The sequence below is a fragment of the Tachypleus tridentatus genome, chromosome 1, assembly GCF_004210375.1.
Source record: "Tachypleus tridentatus isolate NWPU-2018 chromosome 1, ASM421037v1, whole genome shotgun sequence".
Taxonomy (NCBI): domain Eukaryota; kingdom Metazoa; phylum Arthropoda; class Merostomata; order Xiphosura; family Limulidae; genus Tachypleus; species Tachypleus tridentatus.
Window position 1 is genome coordinate 153,874,117 of NC_134825.1, and position 25,553 is coordinate 153,899,669.

Sequence of the window (25,553 nt, forward strand, 5' to 3'; positions counted from 1 at the left end):
TCATTAGGTGTGAAATCCGTTTTCTAATTGATGAGTGTATATTGTTAACATGTTTTTTTCATGTTAGTTTTGTGTCAAAAGTGATGCCAAGGAATGTGATGTTTTTGCTCATGTTGATGGTCGTATTTCCGAATGATAATTTTATTTTTTCTAGATTTTTTTTCTAGACTTAATTGTAATAAGTGTATATTGTACTTGAGCATACAATAAGTTGTATGAACATTGTATGTTCATTTATACAACACTTGTGTTCCAGTAGTAAACATTTATTTTATTTAGAGTTTTTGGTAAAGAATTTTCTATGTATTATCAAAGGTATATAGTAAAAATATTTGATTTATATGGTTTTGTAGTGAATTATTTTATGTAATATGAAAGGTGTAAATTAAAATTTTATTCTATAATTTTGAATTAAAAAAAAAACTTAATGTGTTATCAAAAATGTATATAACAAAACTAAAATTATTTTAACTTAATTAGATGACCAGCATTTGACTTTCCGGGGTAATTCTCTTGCTACAAAGGCTACAGAAGCCTACATGAAACTCTTGGGGGAAAAGGTAAGATTCAGATGTTTTAGAAAAACATCGTGGGGATATTAATTCTCTTATATACTATTTGGGTAAACTGTATTTAATTGTTACACCTGGTAACATGCATAGTACAACTGTTACAGTTAACAAGGTAAACAGCATAACTATTTTGTACTGATAAAAGCCCAACAAGATTCTTGTAAGAGCAGATAAGATATAAATGCAGATGAAATGTTGGTAATGTAATTGTTGATAATATAACAACTGATAATAATGTAGTGTCTTCTGAACATCAAGTAAAGTAAATGAATGAATATTGATTAAATAGGGAATTTATTTTATATTGGAGAATAAATGGCATATTATAATGCTTTACTTTTTTATATTATGATTGTTCAAATTAGAATCTTTATTTTTTTCAAACTTACATTGAAATAAAGCAAATTAAATCATAAAAACAAGATATATTAGCAATGTGTTTAGGGTAGGTTACTATTCTTCAATAACATAACTGTTATGTAGCTGCATAAAGGCAACCTAGCCAAAATATCATGCTAATAAATATTGTTTTAAAGTAGAAGCAATATTATTCCATGTATTTTATAAATTTTACCACAGTACTTTTTCATGTTTTGTGTTTCTAATAAATCATTACTGAATTCACTCTATCATTAAAGTAATATTTTATCAATTAAATTTTGCTGGTCTTGAAAGCTTTTGAAGAACTTTAAGCAAAAACCAGAGTAATGAATAATTATGTGAAGATGATGGATATATTAAAAGATGTTACCCTAAAAACAACTACCTGTTCATATTCCAGTACCTCCAAGACACACTGCAAGAGTTTGTTCACATAGTTTTAGAAAGTTCAGATGACTGTGAGGTAATGCAGATATTTATTCTTAGATATTTTATAGTCTGGCTACTTGTCGTTTTTTATTATTTAAATTTTTTGGTATTTATCCTGGACATACACACATTTCTTCTGTATGGATCTTTTCCTTTATTATGTATTTAATATTAGAATCATTTTTCACTTGAAGTGACTTTTGTAAATGCTCTCCTAAATTTCCTTTTATTTTTGTTCTTTTGTATGTCTTACTTTTTTTCTAGTTTTGATGTTCTGATTAACTTTTTGTATATTTCTTTTTTCATTGTTTCTTCTCTTGTTGGGGACTACAGTTTTATCTCCATCAGAGCTCTCATTAGTTTCCCATTTTTGTAATTTTTTTAATCACATATAAATAACTGACTGTTTCTTGATATGCCATTCACTTATTCAATTTGTTTTAGAATTGTCTTCTGTTTTAGGGTCTTGCATTTTTCCCACACTGTGCAATAATGACTTCATCTTTTGTATGATTTTTGCATTTAATATTTGGTTTTTAATTAATTACCTTCTATTTTTTTTGTAATTTCTTTATAATTAATTGAGTTTTATTAATCCTTTTTAGGTCTTCACTTCTTCCAAATTGGATGTTTAATTATACTTATGTAAGTGCAGTTCCTGCTTGTACTAAAATATGAAACTGTTTATCACTCTAGGTGGATCCAAGTAAAGTCTCAAACAATGCAGTTCTCCAGCAACATCAGTCCAATCTCCTAACATATGTGGAAATGGTGTGGATTAAGATTGTTACCTCTGTTCAATACATGCCATAGTAGGTTGTGCCAGGATTTCCAATCTTCTGTTCATAAAATACGTTACCAACCTTGATTCCATCTAGTTTGTGCAATAAGCATCTTGCCCTTAAAGATATTGATGTAATATTTAACAATTCTAGTTGTGGTTAAATTCTGTCTTTAGTATATTGTATGTAATTATGTATAACAACTAAGCTTAATGTGATTACATAGCTTTTCTTAACTGTGATTTTCTAAATTTTCAGTTGTTAAGAGTTTTTCATTGATTGAGTTAAATTGTTTGGTATTATGGCATTATGTTAAACTTTCTTTCCCATTAGTTTACCTGAATATTTTTATTAACTATTTCACAACAGATCATGGCTTCAAAGGCCATGCCTTTGTGTTGACTTGCATTCAAAATTTCAGTGAACTACTATTTTATGAATTTATATCCAAAAGTTTGTGATCAAATTGTAGATTATAATTCAAACTTCAATATTATATGTAAGTTAATTTCTTAATTTTAAAAGAACACATTTAAATATAGATTTTAGTGAGTTGTGTTATGTTGAATACAGTGCTGTTTAAAATTAGGTATTTGTGATGTCAAAATACTAAGTTTATAATTTCGTACAATTTAGGAACTCAAATTACTAATATTGACAAGCTATACATAATATAAAATAAGAACCTCATATCTTCTTTTTTTTTTTTGAGATATGGCTTATGTACTGAATCAAACACAGTGACCCAGTTCAACTCTTTCCATTGTTTGAAATGGTCCTTTATACTCTCACTACAGTATACGACATGTGAATAACTGAGAAACACCTTAGAATGTAATGTCTGCAGAGTTGTTTTCTGAGCCATTTTAATCTTTGAAAAAGCTACTGCATATTTTTGATCCAAGATTTCAAGGAGTCTGGTTGTGTCTTTAGACTGCTCGAAGTTTTATATTTTTTAAAATCTAAATAAATCTTAGAATTCCACTGTAATTTATTAAGCTTAGTAACTATGTTAGCAGTGTAGTTATTTATGATGTTTTTGGTTATTGAACTGTATATATATAAAACTTAAAAAAGTTTGTTCCATACCCTCCACGTGCAAAATTTTAAAAGGCTTAGCAACTTGTGTCTAGGAACAACTGAGTACAAAGGTCATAGTTAGAAGAGGTAATTGTTTGCTTTACGTCTTGATTTATTGTTCTATATTTTAAGAAAAATAAGTTTAGTAATTTTTTCTAAATAGTAATTATCTATACATATAGGTATTTAATGTATAAGAATAATAATAATAAAAATGTGACTGTATATTACAAAATACTAGCCACTAAAACACAACCAAGACAGGGAAGACATAAAGATCAGTTTTATATTACTGGATATGTGACCTGAGTGCACATGCACCATATCAATGCAAGCTATGTAATGTTAGTTAAGCATGACTGGAGGGTCAATATAATTAATATATATATGTTTATATATAACATTATGAGACTTAATCTACTTAGACTAAACATTTGTATTTATGTGTTACATGTAGTCATTATAATATGACAAAAAGCATAACTTATATTTATTTCCTAACTTTTATATGATAGTTATAAGATTGGTCACACGACAGACCCCACATTGTTAAAGTATAGAAAAATAATAAAATATAGTCATATTTAAAACATTTCAAATGTATTTAGAATGGGTTAAATGAATGTGCTTCTGTTAGTATGAATTTATAACCATGTTTTTATTGTAGGGAATTAAAATTAAAATTTTTTTTTTCTTGTTTAATATTCAACAAAATTTTAAGATTGTCTTTGTGATGAGTAAATTTGACTTAGTATATTTTGCAAAAGGTCTATGCTTATGCTTGCATTTTTGTATTTTTTTGTTGATGGCTTTGGAACTTTAAACCTAGATTTGTAAACCAATTATGTTTGTTATTGGTGATTAACCATGACTGAAAGGTGTAATGTTTATAATGGGTCCAGTATAACAATTTATGAATTTTCACATCTCTATGTTGATTAAACTTGTTTATCTATGATTATGTTGTATATTGTTAATTATATGATTTAACATAATGTGGTTAAAAAAACAACAACATGGGTCCCTGTTCTTGACAGCCATCTCAGAGAGGTCTTTTCTGTGTATCGAGAGAGGCTTGCAGCTGTGGGAAAAGAAGACGTCAGTGATAATTTGATCAGTGCTTCAGTCTTCCTGAGGTTCCTATGTCCAGCAATACTTTCACCAAGTCTCTTCAGCCTGACTCAAGGTTAATAAGGATATGAATTACTTTTTAAATAAAAAAATATCTGTATTAAAATGTATGGCATGTATGAAGATGTGTAACCTTTTTTAAGTTTCTCCAGAATGTTGTTGTTTGTTTTTTTTGTTAGGACAACTGGAGTTAAAAAACAACTACTTTATAAAACATTTTGCAGTAGCTTTAGGAGCTAATAATACTTTGTATAACATGCTGCAACATTTGAAACAGTAACAGTAAGTAATATAGTTATTTTGGCTTCACTATCCAAAGCACTCTCTGGTCTTATAAATTTGAACAGAAACCTCAGTTGTTGAATATGTCAAAAGCATGACTGTTTGATAGACATATGGATAAGTAGAAATATAAACTTGAATTGGAGTTCTAACAGGAAATTATTTATCTCTGAAGAATCTTAGAGAAGTGATATTTTTCAATTTTCTTAAATAATCTTGATTAAATTTCTTGTAGGGAATTTTTGATGTAAATATATTTTAAAATATTCTCAAAAACATTGCAGAAATATAGCTGCATTTTTTTGTAAAATTATAATTCCCTCTGTGATTACTTACTCAGTCATGACTTATCATCCATATGGGACTTTGGCTTTCAGAATACCCACAGGACAAGGCAGCCCGAAATTTAACCCTCATCACCAAAACCATTCAAACACTAGCAAACTTTACTAAGTAAGTTAAATTTATTTTTGAAACTGATAACTGTAAATATTGGAATTAGAACTCCAATTAAAAGAAATGCTGTGTATTGTTCTGTGAAACTGTGAAAAAAAATGAAATTGTTATTTTCTAATTTATTAAATCATAAAAAATCAAAGTTATTTGAGACCTAAATTAAATAATTACAGCAGTTGAAGATGATGATGTAATAAAATAAAATTCAGTTCAGCTGGTGTGAATTATATCACATTTAAAAAAAGAACCTGTATTTTACATCAAATAGATGTTTAAGGTTGTTAAAATGAAAATTTTAAATAAGTATGATATATACATCAAAATTATAATTTTAATTATAAACATTCACCTCTAGAACATTGACAAGAATGATATATTTCACTCTAGATTTAAAATTATAATGACTGATTTAGAAAAACCAGTGTTTTTTACTATTTTTTATTTCATTAAAATATGGTTTTGACATGGTTGGTTTATCAAACTTAATATTGAAGGGTCTGAGGTTTAAGCTGCTTTTTTTACTGAACATGCTATCAACTTTTGGCTATGGGACTATCATTATTATTATTATAATAGTCTGTCCTACTGTTTGGTTAAGAGAAACCATATATGTTACAGGTGCTATAAACTTGTTGTCCTTCTCCTTGTTCATCAGTTTTATACCTCAACCTTGATGTCTCTGACATAGATATTTATTCCATGTGATGTATAAGGTTTCATTCAGATGAAAAGTACCAAATGCCTACCAAGTGTTTTGTAATAATTTTGTTTTTTAATTCTAGATTTGGTGGTAAGGAAAGCTTTATGGAATTTATGAATGAGTTTGTTGAAAAGGAATGGAGCACCATGAAACATTTTCTCTGGCAAATTTCAGTAAGCTCGACTATCTTTTAATTATTACTAATAAAAGGTGTTTGTGTATTTTGATTTGATATGGCTGTGCCTCTTAATTTACCATTATAATTGTGACTTGTGATATTTAGAGAAAACTGTTTATTTATATCCTGACATTCATTTCTATGATATCAAAACACAGCATGTTAAATGTTGTAAAAAATATATAATGATGGCAACTTGTGCAATAGATTTTAAACATAAAAATGTGATAAGCATTTAAGCTTCACAATAAAATCCTATGATGATCATAGAGTGAAGTTACTGAAATGTGTAATCTTTTTAATTGTGGCTGTTGGCCAAATAAAATTTTATTAACCATTTTAAACATTGTTCTCATTTTTATTTTGTTTTTAAAAAGGCATATTAATATTTTAAATAAAGGAAACTTTAATAAAATATCACAGTTATCCAAATACAGACTTGTCGTTTTAATAATTCACACAAAAATGTACAATTAAATCTACATTTGTTAATTAAGCCTTTAGCTGTTAAGGCATGTTCTAGGATGTAAACAGTGTAGGACATGAAATTTTGGTGATTTTAGTTTGAATAAAATAAAGCTATTCAATTTATATATGCTGTAAGTAAGTATATTTACACAGATAAATGCATACAGATTATAAAGAAGAATTGCAAATTAATAGCCTGAAAAAATTAAACTACAGTTACTACTTTACTTTGTATTAATTGTACAAAGGACTCCACACTTTTACTTTTCCAAAATTAAGCATCTTTAATGTATATGTATATCTGTGACTGTTGTAAATTAAATTGTAAAGAAACCTTTTACTATACATCTCTCTTTACACGTCTTTGTATTCTGTTATTCCCCACTATCATAAGTATATTATTCAAATGTGTCTATATCTTCAACAGTTAAGCTAGGAATGCTTATATACTCTTTAATTACTACTTCAAAAGTTTTAATTTCAAATTACTTATCTCATCTTACCCTATGTTAATGTTTAATTATTTGTCATATGATCTCTCGTTAAAACATGAATATCTTTACAGGAAAATTCCTTGATTAAAATATCCAATTGTTAGAATTAGGTTCTATTTTCTGGTTATAATAAGTCAATAACAAGCTTTGCTGTAAACTGTTGAATTGATTTTCTTCTAATTTCATTATATATAAACTGACATGTTTGTTGGTGATCAGTGACAAAATGTCAAATTTTCAGATGTAATGCAAAGTGTAGAATAGATTACCATCTGAACTGGAGATAATTAATTGAGCAGTTGTTTTATCCATTAAACATTTTCATAAGAGTAACTTTTCACAGGCCAGCATAAAACTTATTCATTTACTTACCAAATATTAATATTAAGTAATAAATGTGACACTAAGTATCCTGAACTTTGAGACCAGTCTTATTATTTGGATTGTGTTTGCTAGTTGTGTTGGTATATGATTCAAAAGGCATTCTGTATGAGTTGTTTTAAAAGTATACGTTTCATTTTATTTAAAAAGAACATTTCTCAGGTGAGGATTATGTAATCATATACACATAGGAAAATCTTAGTGTGAGCATACATTTTGTCCAGTATGTGATTCTTTATTTCTTCTTATTATTATTATTAGAGTCCTTTGACTAAGGACTGCCAGCCTTCAGTAGAGTTTGATGGCTACATTTGTTTAGGAAGAGAGTTGTCTATTCTTCATTCCCTGCTTAAAGACAGTATTTCTAAAATCAACAGAAAGGTCAGTAATTATACTTCTTTACTTTTCTAAAAATAGATTTGTGAGTAAAAGGATAAAAAAAAGATAATAAAAGAATTAGCTTTGCTAAAGTGCTATTTCTCTCAGAGTTGGTTTCTGTATATACCTGTGATGGACTAGTATCTAAGGGAAACTTAAAAACATTCTCATTGCTTATGCTACAGGAAACTAGAGCTCACACTATAAATGGTCTACCCCATTTCTTAATAGTTTTTTAAAAGAAAAGTTTGGATGCTACAAGATGTGTCAAACAGTGTAATATAATTTTAGTTGTCACGTAGCTCACGCTTTTCAGAAGAATATGTATTTCTCTATGTACAAATATGTACTGTCTATCATTTACATTAACAAACTTTGTCATTAGATTTAAAAATATATCTGTATCGAGAGTTATTATGTTCAGGTCATGGCTTTTCAGTTTTGTTTTGTTTTAGATGCTGTAGTCTTAGATTTCATGTATTAATGGAAAAAAACATGTGTTTACCTTTATGCTGAAGAACTGTATTAATTCTACTAGATACTTTTATGTTAAGATATATCACATTTTTCAGCTAGATTTCACCATTACTTCTATCAATCAAATATAAATTGTTTTCCACATTCTGATTCTAATGTTACAACACATTTGGAATGGAATTTTAAAAAAATAATTACAAATGTTAACAAAATAAAAATGCAGAACCATTATGGGAGAGCTTTATCTTTGAAGAAAGCTTGCAACTGTTTTTTATCATTGTTGTGATGCAGAAAGCCATTTGTGTTGTTAATTTTTGTATCCAGTAGTTCTAACAGGTCTCAACCTCACTTAAGTAAACTTTACTACAAAGTTTCCACTAGCTTGGTTTACTACTTATCAAATTGGCCTGGCATGGTCAGGTAATTAGGGTGCCTGATTCTTAATCTGAGGGTTGCAGGTTCAGATTCCCATCACACCAAACATGCTTGCCTTTTCAGTCATGTGTTAATCAATCTGACTATTTGTTGGTAAAAGAGTAGCCCAAGAGTTGGAAGTGGGTGGTCCTGACTAGCTGCTTTCCTTCTAGTCTTACACTGTTAAATTAGGGATGACTAGTGCAGATATCCCTTGTTTAGCTTTGCATGAAATAAAACACAAACTTATTAAATCCTGTGTATTGCTGTTTCAACATTACAGAAGATGTACCACATAAAGCTTCAGATGAAGAAAACCTAACACCTAATTTACTTCATGAGTTTAATACTATTCAAGTTATAAGATGTATTGTACCACTTAAACATACCAATCTATGTTTGATTAGTAAGTGCAGATACTTTTATTTTGAACGTTTGCTTTCTCTTGTTTTTGTATGTTTTTAAATTATCTTTCCTGTAGCTATACTATGAGCAAGTAGAAACCCTAGAGCAAGTTTTGAATGGGATATCTGCTGCTGCTAGCCAGCCATCCTACTTTCGACAGATGAGTGCTCCACCATTAAATTATGCCACCCAAAATCAGGTGCACATCATTTCACAGGAAGGTGAGAAATCCAACAACCAAACCCTACACTTCACCAGAATTAACAGTAAGAATGGTGAAGATCTCTCTAGGCACATAAATGGCACTGTATTAACAACATCACAGCAGTTGGGCAAGAGAGAAACCTCTTCACCAGATTCTCTTTGTAGATCTTCCACTTTACCAAGGTGAAAAATTACTTTCTCGGTGTGACAGTTTATTTTTGTTTAGCCTCCTGTAATTATGTAAGGTATTATATATACGTGTTTGTGTATGCTTGTGTAAAGTGTAAAACAAGGACAACATTAGAATGATGCACCACATACTTTGAAAAACTAAAGAGAAGTAAGGATAGCTTGTTGTTTTAATAGTACTGTTTAGATATGATTTTATTCCTGAAAATCAAGGGTCAGTCAAAAATGAGAATGACCTTGTTTGTTTGGTATTAAGTGGTCTGCATATTGTGTGTATAATGGACCCAATGATACTTGTACATTAAGTATTTAGTGAAGACGTTAGTGTTGTGGTGGGAAATATGTCATGTGATTAACTATAGTTTTTACATCACAATTTTGACAAAATGTTCAGTAGGAAGTATTCTAATGCATAATGAGTCCTCAATGATTGTTTTTTGTCACCTTTCGAATGCACTAACTTGGCAGGATATAAACTGTGTTTTGTTGACTTTTATGTCCAGTAATTCTAACAGATCTGAACCTCAATTAAGTAAACTTTACTACAATGTTCCCACTAGCTTGTTTTACTACTCATCAAATTCACCTGGCTTGGTCAGGTGATTAGGGTGCTTGTTTTTTAATCTGAGGGTTGCAGGTTCAGATTCCCATCACACCAAACATGCTTGCTCGTTCAGCCATGGGGTGTTATAATGTGACAGTCAGTCTGACTGCTTGTTGGTAAAAGAATACACACACAAATCTGTATTTTCCTACCAAAATGTACTCAACCAAATTATTCAATATTCTCATTGCAACCACATAAGTTTACAGTACTCCAGATACATTTTTGACACAGTGAGTATATTACATAGTTAACTGCAATGCTTAAAATGAAAACTACATGTTGGGAACTTGTATATTTTTGGGTTTTACTTAATACCTTACATTGTGCTATGTGTACTAAACTCTTTCTCTGTTTATTTCTGTATGAATGCTCTATTAAAGATCATCTGAAGCAACTATAGTGCAAGTTTAATACATTAAGAACTTGGTTAATGTTGTTTGATTAAATTAGTATAATTTTCAATTAACAGGACCTATTAACTACAGGTAACTGCCATTTGTTAATTACTGTTCATAAGTCAGTTTTGAGTGAGAACTACTTTGCACGTTTTGTTTGTTGTATTACTAATAATTCTTTTGAATTTTTTCAAATTAGCAGATGTACATGATTGTGAATGATGTACATGCTATATGAATACTATGTATGCTTGGTAATCAAATTTTTTCTCATGCATGTTTTATGCAAAAAGAAATTGTATTTAGATAGATATGTCTTATCTGAAGCTGATAGTTACTATTTTATAACTATCTTAATTAATAAATAACAAAGCCCTTGTTTGTATTGAAGGTTTTTGTTTAAGCATAAGACTGTGTGTGCGTGCGTGCTTGGCAGTCCACAGTGTATTTTCTGCTTTAACATGTCTCCAAATATTTAGTTTGTGATATATTTATGATTTACACAGTTGAAAATATAAATAATATACATCTTGGCTTAGTACATTCAGTTCACAAATTAATTAGGTCTTAATGATAATTACTAATTGCTATATTTTACTGTTCTCAGGAATACCATTCTCACTGGAACTATTACAAAGTCAGCAAAGGATATTCTTACAGCTGATGGTCATAATTTAGTAAGTGCTGGCCAGATCCAGTTATCTTCAATGTTGGAGAAAACTGCATCAAGAAATATTGGAATACATTCCAACAGATTAAACAGTGTTCTTCCTTGTATGATCACACAGTCTGTATATAATGAATCACCAGAAACTGAAATGATGCAAGTGAGCTCTATTGGTGTTCAGTCTGTTAAAAGTACTAGTATTAAACAGGATCCTACATGGATGCTTGATGTAAGAAAGGACACTGGTAGATCAAAAGTAGCCAAAGAAAAGAGGCATGATAATATGATACTGCTGCATCCAGATGATGACCCTTCTAATGCTTCAAGTGAATTGGATAATCAAAACATTCAAGGAAGCCAGGTAAAATATATTATTTTTGCTTCTCCTAAAATTAGAGAATCTGATTACCAAGTGACACATTTTAAGTCTGAAAAATATTCAGATGAATAATTTTAGTCTTGCTTTGACAAAATTAACAAGCTCAAAATTAAGAAAACAGTAGTCACACAACTATTTGGTTGCATACTGTTGGGACATTTAGAGGAAACTGTCCTCACCAGTAAGTTTTTTTTATTTAAAGCTCATGTTAAGTGCTTATCTGTTATTTGAAGGGATTAAACATTAATTTTGTATGAGAGATAAGAGTAATGAATATATTTCTGTTTGAAGTGTTATTTTTGACTCATTAGTGTGAGGCTCAAATCAGTCGTTTATGTTGTTTAAGACTAGTATTATAAGCGTTAGCTCTAAGTCATGTTTTTTTAATAAAAATGTGTGTGTGTGTGTGTATTTTGTACTGAACTTTACTAAACACAAAATTTCTTCAATATTAATTGTTTTTTACTTTTGCTATTACATTTGAAGAATTGTTCAAATACTAAAATGTGTAACAGTTACAGATTAGTGGTTATTTAAGCAAACATTAACTTTGTAGCAATGTTGTAGTTTGATTAGCTCAAAATGTTTTAAAATTATTCTTGTCAACTAATAGAAGAGGTTCAGAAGTGTGCACAAACTCTTCAAAATTAGCATCTTTACAGCAACTGGTATGCATCATTTATTACAGGTATTGTTTAATATGTTCTGAGTAGAGGCTAAGCTTAGCTAATACATATTCATTGTATTCTGAAACAGTATTACATCCTCTCCCTCATTGCTATATAGACCTTTATTGGCCCTCTAGGAATTGGTAAACTTGTTAAAAAGTGCACTGGTCTTTTATATTCATATATTTTCTTGCATCATTGCAGTAATGTGCTGATCATGTGACCACCTTCTACAAATTCCACTGTGCCCTTTATACTAGTGCAGGTAGCTTCCTTCACTTTATCAATTGACATTCTCATGTATAGATGTGTTTTATGTCCTTCACATGATTGGACAATTTTTTATTGTGCTTTACCACCAATGGATATCGGTTTCAAGTACCAGTTTCTACTCGTTTGTTTTTGAGATATTTCTGTTACTTGAATTATGCTTTGTTCACATGAATTTGGGTTCTTTCATGGTAATTAATTATTTTCCTGTCATAAATAAACAGCAGTTATAATGCTAGGCTTCAGTCTGAGATTTCATGATGTCTGCTATGGAAGTGCAGACTTTTGTTCACAGGGAGTTTGCATCTTGTATTTGGCTAGTGGTTATTTTTCTCTCAAAATAGGTATTATTATTTTTTTCCCAGAAGACCTGTGGTGAGTTTCTTAGTGTGTTTTTCTCACTCTCCATGCTATTTAGTTAAGTTCTTTCATTTTGTGTCTCTACTATTAACCACATTTAATTGAGGATAAGTTTTGAATCCACCTTTGTTTCTGTTAACTAGGTACCTTTTTATTCTTGTGTTCTTTTGGGTAAGTTTTCTTTTCATGTATTTTGTATTATAGTTTCTTAAAATGAGTTATGTTGTATGTTTAAGGGTCATTTATTTTGTCATTCCTTTTTTCACTTTTCTATACTCTAGACATTACTTATTGTTTTATGTTTTAGGCCAGTTTTCTTAGTTTTGCAGGTGTGTTTTGAGTGTTTTGTAAACTACACATCTGAAAGTTTTGTTAGTTCTTTAGTACTGTGTACTTTCTTTGATTTCTTTAGTTTGTGTATCTTTTTTACATCACACTTCACAGTAGTTCTGTCCTTTTTGTAGGTTGTTTGTGAGGGTTTCTGAATTCACTTTACTCCTCCTCTGTTCACTTCCCAGATCTCCTCCTTGGGATTGTTCTTTGTCCAGTCATTTTGTTCAGTCTGTTTGTGTCCTACTACACAATGGAACTATCTAACAAGGAGTTTACTCCCTATACATGGGAATCTGCTCTGGCTGTATACTTATCTGCAGTTGTCTCTTCCCTATGGAGCCCAACCCCTTACTTTAGTAGGTTTTATACACTAGTTTAATGTTTCTTTGGTTCTTGTTCTGGATGTAGAGTGACTGTTTTTCTTCAGCTCTGCATGTATTTTGTGGGGTAGTATGCTTTTTCATGTCGTTTTCACTCATTGGGTCTTCAGAGTTACATTCATGGATGAGTGGTTTCTGCTCACCTGTTCTTGTGCAACTTGGTCACTAGACTGGCTTCCTTCTTTGAGAAGTTGCTCAGCTGGGTTTCTTTTGTGATTGGAAAAGTATGTTACAGTATCTTATTTACTTGGGGGTTCTCTTCAACCCTTTTTTGGTTGAGCCCAACCTTCACCACTTTGGCTCCAAGATACTGTGAGGACAATCATGTTTACATCCATTCTTCTTCTCTCTATGTTCATGAGGCTCTCTTTTTTTAGAATGTGGTCTTTCTTGGAAATGCTCATTCCTTTGGATTGATACATGCATTCCCTTTGTTGGATATTTTATGGCCAGTGGAACTTCCTTCATGATCCCTTGGACCATTCCATTTTCCTTGATTTCCTTGAGTTTTCAGATCTGTGGTCAGTTGAGGAGGTCGCTCTTCATATCCACATCCTGGTACCTTGGAAGTGCATATTGGGCCAATGACCTTTAATGTGACTATTCTGAGGGGTCACGTTCCTCAAGTTCTGATTCTTGGAACTGATCTCATTGCATCAACACCAGATTCTCCATAGAGTAGTCTCTTTATCCACACATTTTTCTGTGAGTGTGTTCTCAACAGGGAACACTACATGTTTGTATGTGTTTCTCATTAACTGGTGTACTACACATTTGCCCTTTTATTCTTCAGTTGCCCACCTTTCGGCTGTGGAGAGGGACGTTTTCATTTAAAATTGTAAGGGTTTTCACCTATTTGCCTATCCCTCCAATTTGGCTCATCTTCTGGGTTTTTTCCATTATACAGTTCAAACCTTGTTGTACTCTGCTGGTTCTATTATATTGGCCACTTAGATGTGGTTCCTTCTGCTCTGACCCTTAATGGAGCAAAACATCATTTCTTTGCCCTCCCTAATATTGAGAAACCCACTTGAAATAAAAATGTACCTCAGAGCAACTGGTATTGGTATTAACAGTATTGGTATTGGTATTTACTTATAAGGGTAGAACAATGTTTTGACCTTCTTAGGTCATCTTCAGGCTAAGAGAGAGAGAGTTTGAAAGTGACCATTGCTAAGTGACCTCTTAGGGAGGAGAGTATAAATGGGTACTGGACTGTAGGAAGTGTTGTAGGTGGATGTTAGGTTATTAATTAGTATAGGTATAAAGGTGCTCCTTTATAATGGTTTAATTTTGGTTTTAGTTGCTGTATAAGTAGGGCTTCTTTGATTTGTCATTTGTTTATATTTGTTTTCTATGGTTATGTTGTGTTTATTTAATTTGCAGAGTTCAAAAATGTGTGAAGGTATTTTTTTATGTTCTTTAAATCTGGTTTCCATTTTTCTGCTTATTTTTCCAATATAGAAGACGTGGCAGTTGTTGCATTGTATTATATAAATTATGTTGGTGTTGTGTTTATCAGTGTTGTTTTTACATAATGTGGACTTTAGTTTTGTATCTGGTTTTTGAATGAATTTGATGTTTAATGGAATGTTGTGTTCTGTTAAGTATTTTTTCCAAATGTTGGTTATTTTTGCCGATGTAAGGAACATATGGTATGCAGCAGTGTACTCACCTGATAAAATTAACAATAAAATCAATAAATTTAAACAACACTTCATCAACAAGTTTTCTCAAAAATTGCTGAAAAAAATTATATGCACACACCTAAACCAACAAAAATCCCTAGATACAACAAACTACAAAACCTTACACTGCTGCATACAATATGTTCTTGACATCAACGAAAAAATAGCCAACATTTGGAAAAAACTTAACAAAACACAACATTCTAGTAAACACCAAGTTTATTCAAAAACCAGGTTCAAAACTAAAGTCCATACTATGTAAAAACTATACTGACAAACACAACACCAACATATTTTATAAAATACAATGCAACATCTGCCACAACTTCTGTATTGAAGAAACAAGCAGAAAAATGGAAACTAGGTTCAAAGAACACAAAAAAGCACCTTCTCATTTTTGAACACCTCAAATCAAGTAAACACAACATTACCATAGAAAACACCCATATATTAAGCAGAAAAACAAATATAAACAAATGAAAAATCAAAGAAGCCCTACTTATACAGCAACTAAAACCAAAATTAAATCAATATAAAGGAACACTTTTATACCTATATTAATTAATAACCTAACATCCACCTGCAGCACTTCCTACAGTCCAGTACCCCTTTATACTCTTGTCCCTAAGACATGGTCACTTTCAAACTCTCTCTCTCTCTCTCTCAACCTGAAGATGACTTAAGAAGGTCAAAACATTGTTCTCTCCTTATTAATAAAATATTAATAACCATACCAGCTGTTTTGAAACACATTTTTCTTTGTCCTGTCTGCTTTCACAAATCTGATGTTTTCTTCACCCATATGTTTCCACATTCCTCCTTTCAGAGTGACCTTTGTCCAGTCACATGCCTTGATTCAGGGGCATGCAATTATATGCCTACTTTCTATTCAGAATCTTCCTTTGAATCTTTTCCTTTATCTAGACCTCTACTTCTTGTGTTTCATTGGTTTTTCAAATTTCCTGGCTCCAACATAGTTCCCTATGCTCTGGCCTCTTTAAGAAGAAACAGACTCTGCCTCTTTAGCTATCCTGTTTGCTCCTCTGTCCACCAAAATCAACCACATTTCATCCCAATGTCACCATACTGTATCTTTTTTGTGTGTCTTTTATTTGGTCCTGTTTCTCAACTCGGGGACTTGTTCCATATCTTTCATTGCCTCCATCTTTCTCCCTTCCTTTTTGGCTGTGTATCAGAGGCATAAGTCTTGCTTCAGTCTTTGATCTTTTCCTCAGGGCTTCTGCCATACCTGTACTTCTGTTCCTCATGTGTTCCATCCTGTTCATCTATGGTTTGTCTGTTTCAACTATTGCTCTTTATAGGGCTGCCCTATTTAATTCTCTTTTCTCCCATTTCAAGAAAGTTGATCCTTTTCTTTCATCTAGTCAGTCTGATATGTTTCCTTTGTTTTGCTGCATTTGGATCTCCATATTGCTCTTCCTATCATATCTTGTTCTCCTTTTGAACCAATTGCAGTGTGTTCCTTGTAGGATATTTCTCACATAATCCCAATCCTCCCTCCTCTGGCATGTGGTCGTTGTTATTCTGAGTTGTTTTATGTCATTATTTACCATTTATTGTATGATTTTTGTTGTCCATATTTGGCATTCTTTTCCTGGACTTCAGTTACCCAGGTAGCTTGTTTTGCCTGTTTTCCCACCTGTGTTCCCATTCATTTCCAGATTATTTCTTTTGTCTGATTCATTCCCTGCTCTGATGTTTGGCTCTGTCTTCTTTCATTGTTCTCATTCCTCTTTTTTCCTTCTTCTATTATGCTCACAGTATGGGTTAATCAACTCCTACACCTGAAGTAGTTAAATGTGTCTTGCCAGTCACCATCTGTAATACTGTTTCTTGACATCTAATTCATCATCTAACTCTTGTCTTTAGCTGCTTGACTCCACTGTCATTTAGAGGGAATTGTTCAAGCTGGTATATGGACAACTCCCTAAAGTTTTGAAACTCTATTAAGGAACTTTTCTCAGACGTTTTTGCTTGAATGGACCTCACTGGGCTATCTTGATATCAGTCCAAGACACTTCTCATGGGTGTTTTTACAAGGCAGACTGTACTTGTTCATTTTACAAACTTATGCAAGTGCTTTCCTGTTGTTTTTGTTCTTCGACTCCAATTGGCATCATACATCATATCCCAAGACACTTCCCATGAATGTTTTCTGTCTGGAGGTTTGCACTTGACCTATTCTTATACAGTCCTTTAGCCCTAACCATGTATTCCATTTGTTTCTGATCTGTGTTTTATCTTCTTTAGTGGGTAAAAGATTGTTACACTTTTAAAAAGTTTACCAATGCTTAGAGAGCAAATGAAGGTTGAGATAGCAATGGATGAGAGGAGGGAAGTTCCTATTGGAAAAACATTCACAGTGTTAAAAATTGTTAACTTTAATTTTCACATATTTGCTATTTACTATTTATTCCTTGGGATACATTATACACATCAGTGTTGTTTATTGAAAGAGAGAGAGAAAGCAGATAAAATCACCTGCAAAGATGATGATATTAATGCAGATTTTGAAATGAATTATCTAAGTAGACATAGAGTTCTTAATTTCATCTGTCTGTATTTTAGTACATAATTAACTAGAACCTATTTTCCTGTCCTTATGCACATTGTAAGTGTATGTACTATCTTTAAAATTAATCAGCAGTACTCATACAAAACAAAATTAAAACACAATGTGTGTGTGTTTATATATACACACACACACACGTGTATTTTAAAGTTATGTGCTAACCTGAAGATTTCTTCAAAAATAGACTAAAAATTCAACTTGGTATTAATATTTGAATCAGGATGATTTTATCATAACACACGTACTCATGTGCAGCAGTGGAAGTGAAAAAGTACTGTGCCATAGGTAACATTATTGTTCAACTTGAGCAAAGAAGTTTAAGTTAAGTATGCATCAGTATTCTTTTCATGGAGACCAGACCTTTTTTTAAGAAATACATAAGTAAGGAAGTGATGTGTATGGCAATGCTTTAATTTGCTAACCTGGTATGATGCTCTTATTGGCCGTATGACAACCAGTCACAGAATACCACATGAATATAGCTACTGAAAACAACTGTAATGCCTGCTCTGTGTTTTATTGATCTTTAGGCCTGCTTTTTACATTTAATTTCACTAATGTGAATGTGTAATTTCATTGCTGTTTATGTATCATAATTTGATAGGACTTGCATTTTGGCATCTGTTTTGTCCCATGATTTCATGAAACTTGTACAACATTACCAAAACTGTACATACATCAAAATAATTTTTAAAATAATGTTATCTCTGACTTGTATCTGTTCTTTTATCATTTACATTTTAATAATTATATGCTTTGTCCTTGAAGTCATTAGATAAAATTTTCTGTTAGTTTTCTACAGTGACTTCATCTGGTTACCAGTCCATCACATATAGCCATTCTAGTTCATCTAATGATCCAATTCACCAAGATAATCTTACCCGCCAACATGTAGCACTGCCTTTAGCCTTCAAAAATCCCATGTATCACTTCTCAGAAAGTGACGGTTTGCCACATAAGACTACTAGGCATAACCAACCAATCAAAATTTTGGATTCTGTGAGTAATCGGTTAAGTAATAGCCAGAGTGATGAAGATCTGTTTATTGTTGGCTCTCCCTGTGCAGGTATGCAAGTTTCTAATATAGTTTGTAATGATGTATTGTAAAGTCTTGCTAGATATGTGTTGGGCTTATATAATCATATATTAGAATTAACTACTCATTGAATTTTGTATTGTTTATACAAAAATGGGTTTATAATGATACAGTAACCATTTATTTCTACATTAAGTGATGTAGAAATAGAATTATGAGTATAATGATATAATAAATTTGATTATTTAATTTAACATTTAGCATTTTGTGGCTCTGTAATAAGTCAAGAATTTTGTGGTTCATTCATTTTCAAATAAACTATTGTTTCTTTGTTACTATACAATACATATTCTTATTTTAGATATATTTTTGTCCGTCAAGTGCATGTATATAATACTGTCATTTTATATTGAAATAATAAGTTGCCTTTTATTTGTAATATTTTAAGCATAACTAGAGATATGTAAGGTTGTTTTATTACTGTAATAGCATAACAAACGTATTTATAAATATACTTATTTTTTTTACTCATTCATTTAAACTTTGTATTCACTACAATGATACTGAAGGTCTGAAGTAATATAAAACACCTTTATTGACTTAATAAAGTGGTCTATAGAAATATTTGCTATTAATTTTTACATTGAATTTATGTTGTGGTTTCTAATTGTAAGGTGAAAAACAAAGCTAGTTTCAGTATAATATTTTGTCTTGATATTGATGCTGTTTCATGTTGAAATGAAATGGTACTATTAACTTCAAAGTGGTTGTAGAAAATGAAACAAAAATGTTGTAACCAAAACAGATTTAGTAACATTATTGTATGAACTACCATTTAGCTGGAATAAATGGAAAATAATGTATGTTGTTTTTCCACTTTGTAATAAAACAGTTTTTTAAAGTATATCCTGCTCTCTTTTGTGTGTGTGATGATGTAAAGTTTGTAGGAACTCTTTCTTCCATTGCACCTTATTTTTTCTGTTTTTTGACCAGGTTCAAGTTCTCTAAGAGATTGCAGTATCCCTTTATCAACTTCACCAAGAACTATTCCTCAGTACCTTGATTCACAGCAAGTGGACTTTTCTAGGTCAGCTTTACGTCATTGTCATACATGTCCAAGAGAGGCTAAATCTCGCAGAGCAAAGTTAACCCATGGGGTCTCTGTGGACATCACCAGTACAAGTGAAGGAAATGTGTAAGTACAGAGTTATGACTAATATATTTAAAGAATAATAATTTTTAAGACAGGTTTGGCTTTGGTATGTTTTGAAGCTCACACAAAACTGCACAAAGGCTATCTTCACTAGCCATTCCTAATGTAGAAAGATGAGGGAAGGAAAAATGACAAGTGGTTTTGTATCATAAGTTCCAAGATGTGTATAAAAGAGCTGCAAAATTCAACAGAGTTTCCCTCTCCACTTATATATTTAGGATGCAATGAAAATTTATTTTACCTGGGATGTTGGTTTTATGTCTCAACTAATGAGATATCAAACATTTTAGTAAAGACTTTTTGTTTTAGTTATTGTTTACAGTATTTTAGTCATATAGATACTATCAACAAATAACTTATTTATGTTAACCCTTTTGCAATTGGTTCTGTATAATATACACAAGTTCATAAACACATTGCACATGTTAGGTATTTATACCATAACTTTTGACATAATATGCAAAGATTACATGTTTATTGTACCAAAAAATCAGAGATTTTTAATTAAATATTTTTACAAAAGATTTGTTTGTGAAAATATCAAGTCTGTTTGGTTACTAGTCTGTGTGCAGTGATTTCATGTTATTATTAAAAAACTATTCTTCATCCTAAAAGTCTCAAATATTGTTTATGTAATTTCTGTAACCTCTTAAATACATTTCAAACGTTTGTTTTCAGTAAGACTTTATATTTTCTCTATCCTAATTATGTGAAGTTTGTAAATTTGACAGACCTTGTAATCATCATAAAATAAATAGTAAATAAACGTAAATTGTTGGGTTTTTTTCATGCTAGAATGACTGTATATTATAACAGGAAAATACAAAGGTTTAGTCTAAGTGGCTTAAATCTTGTAATGCTACATATTTATTTGTTTTTATTATATTCACTTTATAGTTGTGCCAAGCTAACACTACATAACTTATTTTGACATGGAGCATGTGCAATCCTGTTACAGTATTTAATAATATAAAACTGACCTTTAGTTTTTACAAAGTGATCTAGTCTGGCTTGTATTTTAGTAGACTAGTATTTTGTGATATACAGTAACATTTAAATTATTGTAATTATATATGCATATGGATTCTTATTATTTAGAAATAAGTTTTGAAACTTGCTTTTTGTAAAATATAGAACAATAAATAAAAAAGTAAAGCAAACAATTATCTTGTCTAGGTATGACCTTTAAATTCAGTTGCTTTTGGACATAGGTTGCTAAGCCTTTTACATTTTTGCATGTGGAGGATATCAAACAATTTTTTTTTTTAGGTTTTATATATACAGTTGCATAACCAAAAAAAAATCATAAGTAATTTTACTGTAGAATTCTACTGTAATTTATTAAGCGTAGTGACTAAGATTTATTTAGATTTTAAAAGCAGACTAAAGACACAACCTATCTTCTTGAAATCTTGGTTTGAAAAAGTGGTAGCCCTTTCATAGATTAGAAATGGCTGAAAAAACCACTAGAGGGATATTTTTAGCTGTCAGTTAATTATTCACATGTCATATATTAAAGTAAATGTGTATAATGTGTTACAGACTTGTTACATATTTCTGCTTGTCAGTGAATCAAGTAGATTAAGCAGTAAATATTGTACCTGTACATTGATACTTGAGGTATTGGAATGATTCATTCACTGGTTCACCCATAGTGTTGAAGATAAAAACATTTAGAATTACAATTTTATATTTTTAATTGAAAGTTTGCAGAGTTTATTTCTGTAAATACATATAGTCCATTCTGCTTTGATTGGTTGTTTTATTAGGACCCCTATCTTGTACAGGTTGTATCGTCTTTTCTCATAATTATCTCCTTGGCTTGGTATGCCAAATACAAGATAAGATGCTGGAAAATTTTGTCTGTGTAACAGTGGTCTCTTCTTCAGAGTATTGTCTGTAATTGATACAAGGATGTTAGGATGGGATTATGGAGGTGAATACAATATGGAGGTTGAGTATCTTCTAATGATTCTTAATTAAGTTGTTTTTGTGATAATGGTGACAAAGGAAGATGACTGAATCCACTTTCATGAACTCTGAAACAAATTAAATCAAAACAAGTGTGGTGGATTGTAGTATTGTTGCCATGGCAGAGCCTGTATTGTCTCTTAGGGTGAGATGCAGTATTTGAATTGCATACTTACAAACAAATTCAGGTATAGTCTGGGTTTTGTTGGTCTTAAGTAATCAGTTGATTCAACATCTGCTTCAGAAAGTTCACACCATTATCCTTTCTCCAGCAGTTTAGTGCTCAAAACAACACAAGCTGACAAAGTGATCTGTATGGTTTTCTCCATATTTTTACTGAATTACCAGTACTGAAAAGAATGGAACACAATTATTCAAATCAAACTGTACGTTTCTAGTCATTCAGTTTGCACTATAGCTATGCTTTCCTGTTTCAATCTAATATGAGCAGATTTTTTACTGGTTGTTGGGTACTATATAATGCATTTAATAGTATCCTTCCTGTATTGAATGATATGTCATTTGGGGTGTGATATGACATCTGTTCCACTTTACAAGCCTGTGAAACTGTGTATTCTTCCAGTTGATCTCCAGTTTTTGACAGTGTCATCCTTTTCCAAGTGAAATATAATATTTCTTTTTATTTGTCACCATTGATAGACTATAAAAATGGAAAATTTTGAATAGCATATCAGCTGATTTTATTAACAACACTCTAGCCAGATGTGAGTGCCTCTGTGCTTTTATAGAGTTCAACCACTTGTATTGCATATGACATGATCAATTTATTTTTTATATGCAAATAAATGAAGCTTTACACACACACACACACACACACACACACACACACACACACAATAAAAAATTTGTTTTTATTTGTTATAATTAATTTGTTTATTCTGTCTTAAGTTGTTATACCAGTTAAGTCATATAAGATTAATTAAGTACATTTACAACATAATAATTAATTTGTTTTTTGTTCAGAAAAAATTTGTACAAGAGGAATTCACAAGAACCACCCTCTGAGCCTCAACAAGTGTTGTCTATTAAACAGTTGCATTCTGGAGAAAAGCAACCTCATAGAAGAAACAGTAAAATTAAGAAAACAGTTGAAGAGGTATGTGGTATCTCATTATAGGTATTAAACTTGGTGAAATTGCATCTTTGAGGTACTCAAATGTTTATTGTTTTAATACTTGGAACAACTGTTGATGTTGCAATCACATGAATGGTACCTAAAAATAATGTGTTTGATATAGTTATATGCAGTAATGGAAACATTTATTGCATACCCAAATTTTCCTTTTTTTTTTTTTTTTTTTTTTTTTTTTTGAAATCATCATTTGTTTTAGGCCCTAATGCATGTGATTGCAGATGTGTTTTATGGATGATACAATACTGTAATTTTTCCATCAGCAACTTTATAGGTTGTCATCTGTTTTTTGGCTATAAATTGAGGCTCTAACTGTGAGAGTCAATTTTGAAGCCTACCTGTTACAATTTGCATCTGATGCTACCAAGACAATGGGTTGCAAGTTAGCTTCATGAGAGAAAGAAACCCAAAAAATAGGGTAGGCTTGTAGGCTTAGTGCGGCAGGTGACTTTCCTTTATTCCTGTTATTTTTATGTATTGAATTTAACATATATAGTATTGGGTACAATCACTGAATATTTCAGGGACTTTTTGTTGAGTTATTGCCAAGATATCATGCTTTTAGTACTGATACCATAATTAGTTGAAGTATCAAACATATATATTCAGCACCATGCCAAACATTAAAAGTCGTTATTCAGCACTGAAAAGGTTAAGCAAAGAGGGGTTTTCAACATGGCATATTGCTATAAGAATTAAATTTAACCAGTCTACTGTGAGCCTCTGGGTGAAGAAACTCAGAGAGAGAGAGAGAGAGAGAGAGACTGGTTATGTGAAATGGTGGAAAGAAAGGGGTAAGAAGAAAGCTTCCACAGTGGCTGGCAATAATGTTATGAAACTAATGAGCCTGTGAAAAACATTTAGTTTCACTTTTTTTCAGGAAGTCTCCCAACAAAAAGGTGAAGGAAGAAAACTCATCCTTACAAACAAAATGAAAAATATGAGGTTCAGCTAGGCCAAAAAGCATGTTGACTGGACTAAAACAATGTGGAATAAAGTAATCTTCTTAGAGGAATCAAAGTTTGACCTATACATGTTTGACAGGAAGCCATTTGTACAAACTTGATGTGGGGAAGAGTTTCATCTGGTGCATTTGAATGTAACTGTGAAGTAATGATATGGAGATGGTATGGGATTTCTGCATTTTATGAAAACCACTGTTGATATTGACATTGATATCAAGTCCTGATTAAAGTCAGCAGTATGGACTCACTTAGGTGAAGCAAACTAGTGCATATTCCAGGATGACCCTTGTCTGTGCCACAAGGCTAAGAAAGTTGGTGATGTTCTTGTACTTTATGCATTAGACATAAAATAAAGAGGAAACTTTCACTCTTGGCATGTTGAAAAGATGTTTAGGTTTTATTTCATTGCTTCAGTTGAAGGATTACCTTCAGAGGTAGAGGACTGAAACATTATGCTGATCAGGCAACAGCTCAGATCTCAAACCTGTCAAAACCTGCTGGAAGGTAGTGGGTAACAAAATGGTAAAGAAGAAACATGAAAATAATTTTGGAACTAAAGAAAGCCCTGATACAAAATGTAGCATCATTGAGTCTCTTGTGCAAAGGTTGGCATCCAATTCCTGCACATGGGCCAGAGAACATGTCTGTGAGTGGATGGATGGCCACATTCATCTCTATAGCTAATAAATGAGGATAATAATAAAATGCAATGAACTATGAATAATGTTTATTTAAATTTAAGTAACATTCATGTTGTAAAAGACACAGTGATTAGTGTGAGACTCGATATTGTTTGTTGCTTCAAATCAGGCCTGAGATAGTTACAAACTTGAATTCTTGTTTAGGACCACTGTGGGCTGGGTGGATGTGGCATTTCATTTTGGGACTGAGGGCCAGGTGATTTGCCTGGCGGGCTGTAGAGTGCCCAACCCCTGGTCAAATTAAATTGTTATAATGAGTGGAATTAACTAACCAGAATATTTATAGAAATATGACTGCAGGAAAGTTTTACTGTGAGAAATTAAGTCTTTGATTCAGAATAAGTCTGTGAATGGTAAAATAATCCTTTTATTCTTCATTAAGAATACTTGAAACTGTAAAAGCAGTTTTCTTAAAAATAAAGGTATGTCAAATATGAATAGAATAAGTCAACAAATAATGAAGAAATACCAGCTTTCACCCTGTGCATGTCAGAAAATATGTATGATAAGAGATATGTAAATATACCTTATCATTTATTTGCATTATTCAGATTACATGTGTTTAGACGTTTATCATTTTTGTAAGACTTTTTGAATCTGAAAACATTTGGATGTTCATAGGATACAGTTTCTAATTTTATGTGAAGGGCGTAGCAAGCATTAAATTATTTGCTTCAAAGTTTATTTTTTAATTTATGTCCATTGTTTTTAAATTAACTTTAACTGTATCAAATCTTTGAATTTCAGTAGTTCTTGTGATAATGTGGTATACC

At 31.4% G+C, this 25,553-nt stretch overlaps 1 protein-coding gene across 15 annotated transcripts in view; it reads left to right on the top strand.

Annotated features, from left to right (window-relative positions):
• LOC143227828 (ras GTPase-activating protein nGAP-like) overlaps nucleotides 1–25,553 on the top strand; it is a 215,607-nt gene that overhangs the window by 184,224 nt on the left and 5,830 nt on the right. For all 15 annotated transcript variants that reach the window (XM_076459160.1, XM_076459169.1, XM_076459102.1 and 12 more), the window contains 12 exons: nucleotides 481–560; nucleotides 1,354–1,416; nucleotides 2,079–2,194; nucleotides 4,282–4,430; nucleotides 5,035–5,110; nucleotides 5,896–5,986; nucleotides 7,596–7,715; nucleotides 9,085–9,395; nucleotides 11,011–11,431; nucleotides 18,534–18,807; nucleotides 19,771–19,972; nucleotides 22,946–23,078. In XM_076459160.1, coding sequence (XP_076315275.1) covers nucleotides 481–560; nucleotides 1,354–1,416; nucleotides 2,079–2,194; nucleotides 4,282–4,430; nucleotides 5,035–5,110; nucleotides 5,896–5,986; nucleotides 7,596–7,715; nucleotides 9,085–9,395; nucleotides 11,011–11,431; nucleotides 18,534–18,807; nucleotides 19,771–19,972; nucleotides 22,946–23,078 — 2,036 coding nt within the window. The remainder of the gene's footprint in view (nucleotides 1–480; nucleotides 561–1,353; nucleotides 1,417–2,078; nucleotides 2,195–4,281; nucleotides 4,431–5,034; nucleotides 5,111–5,895; nucleotides 5,987–7,595; nucleotides 7,716–9,084; nucleotides 9,396–11,010; nucleotides 11,432–18,533; nucleotides 18,808–19,770; nucleotides 19,973–22,945; nucleotides 23,079–25,553) is intronic.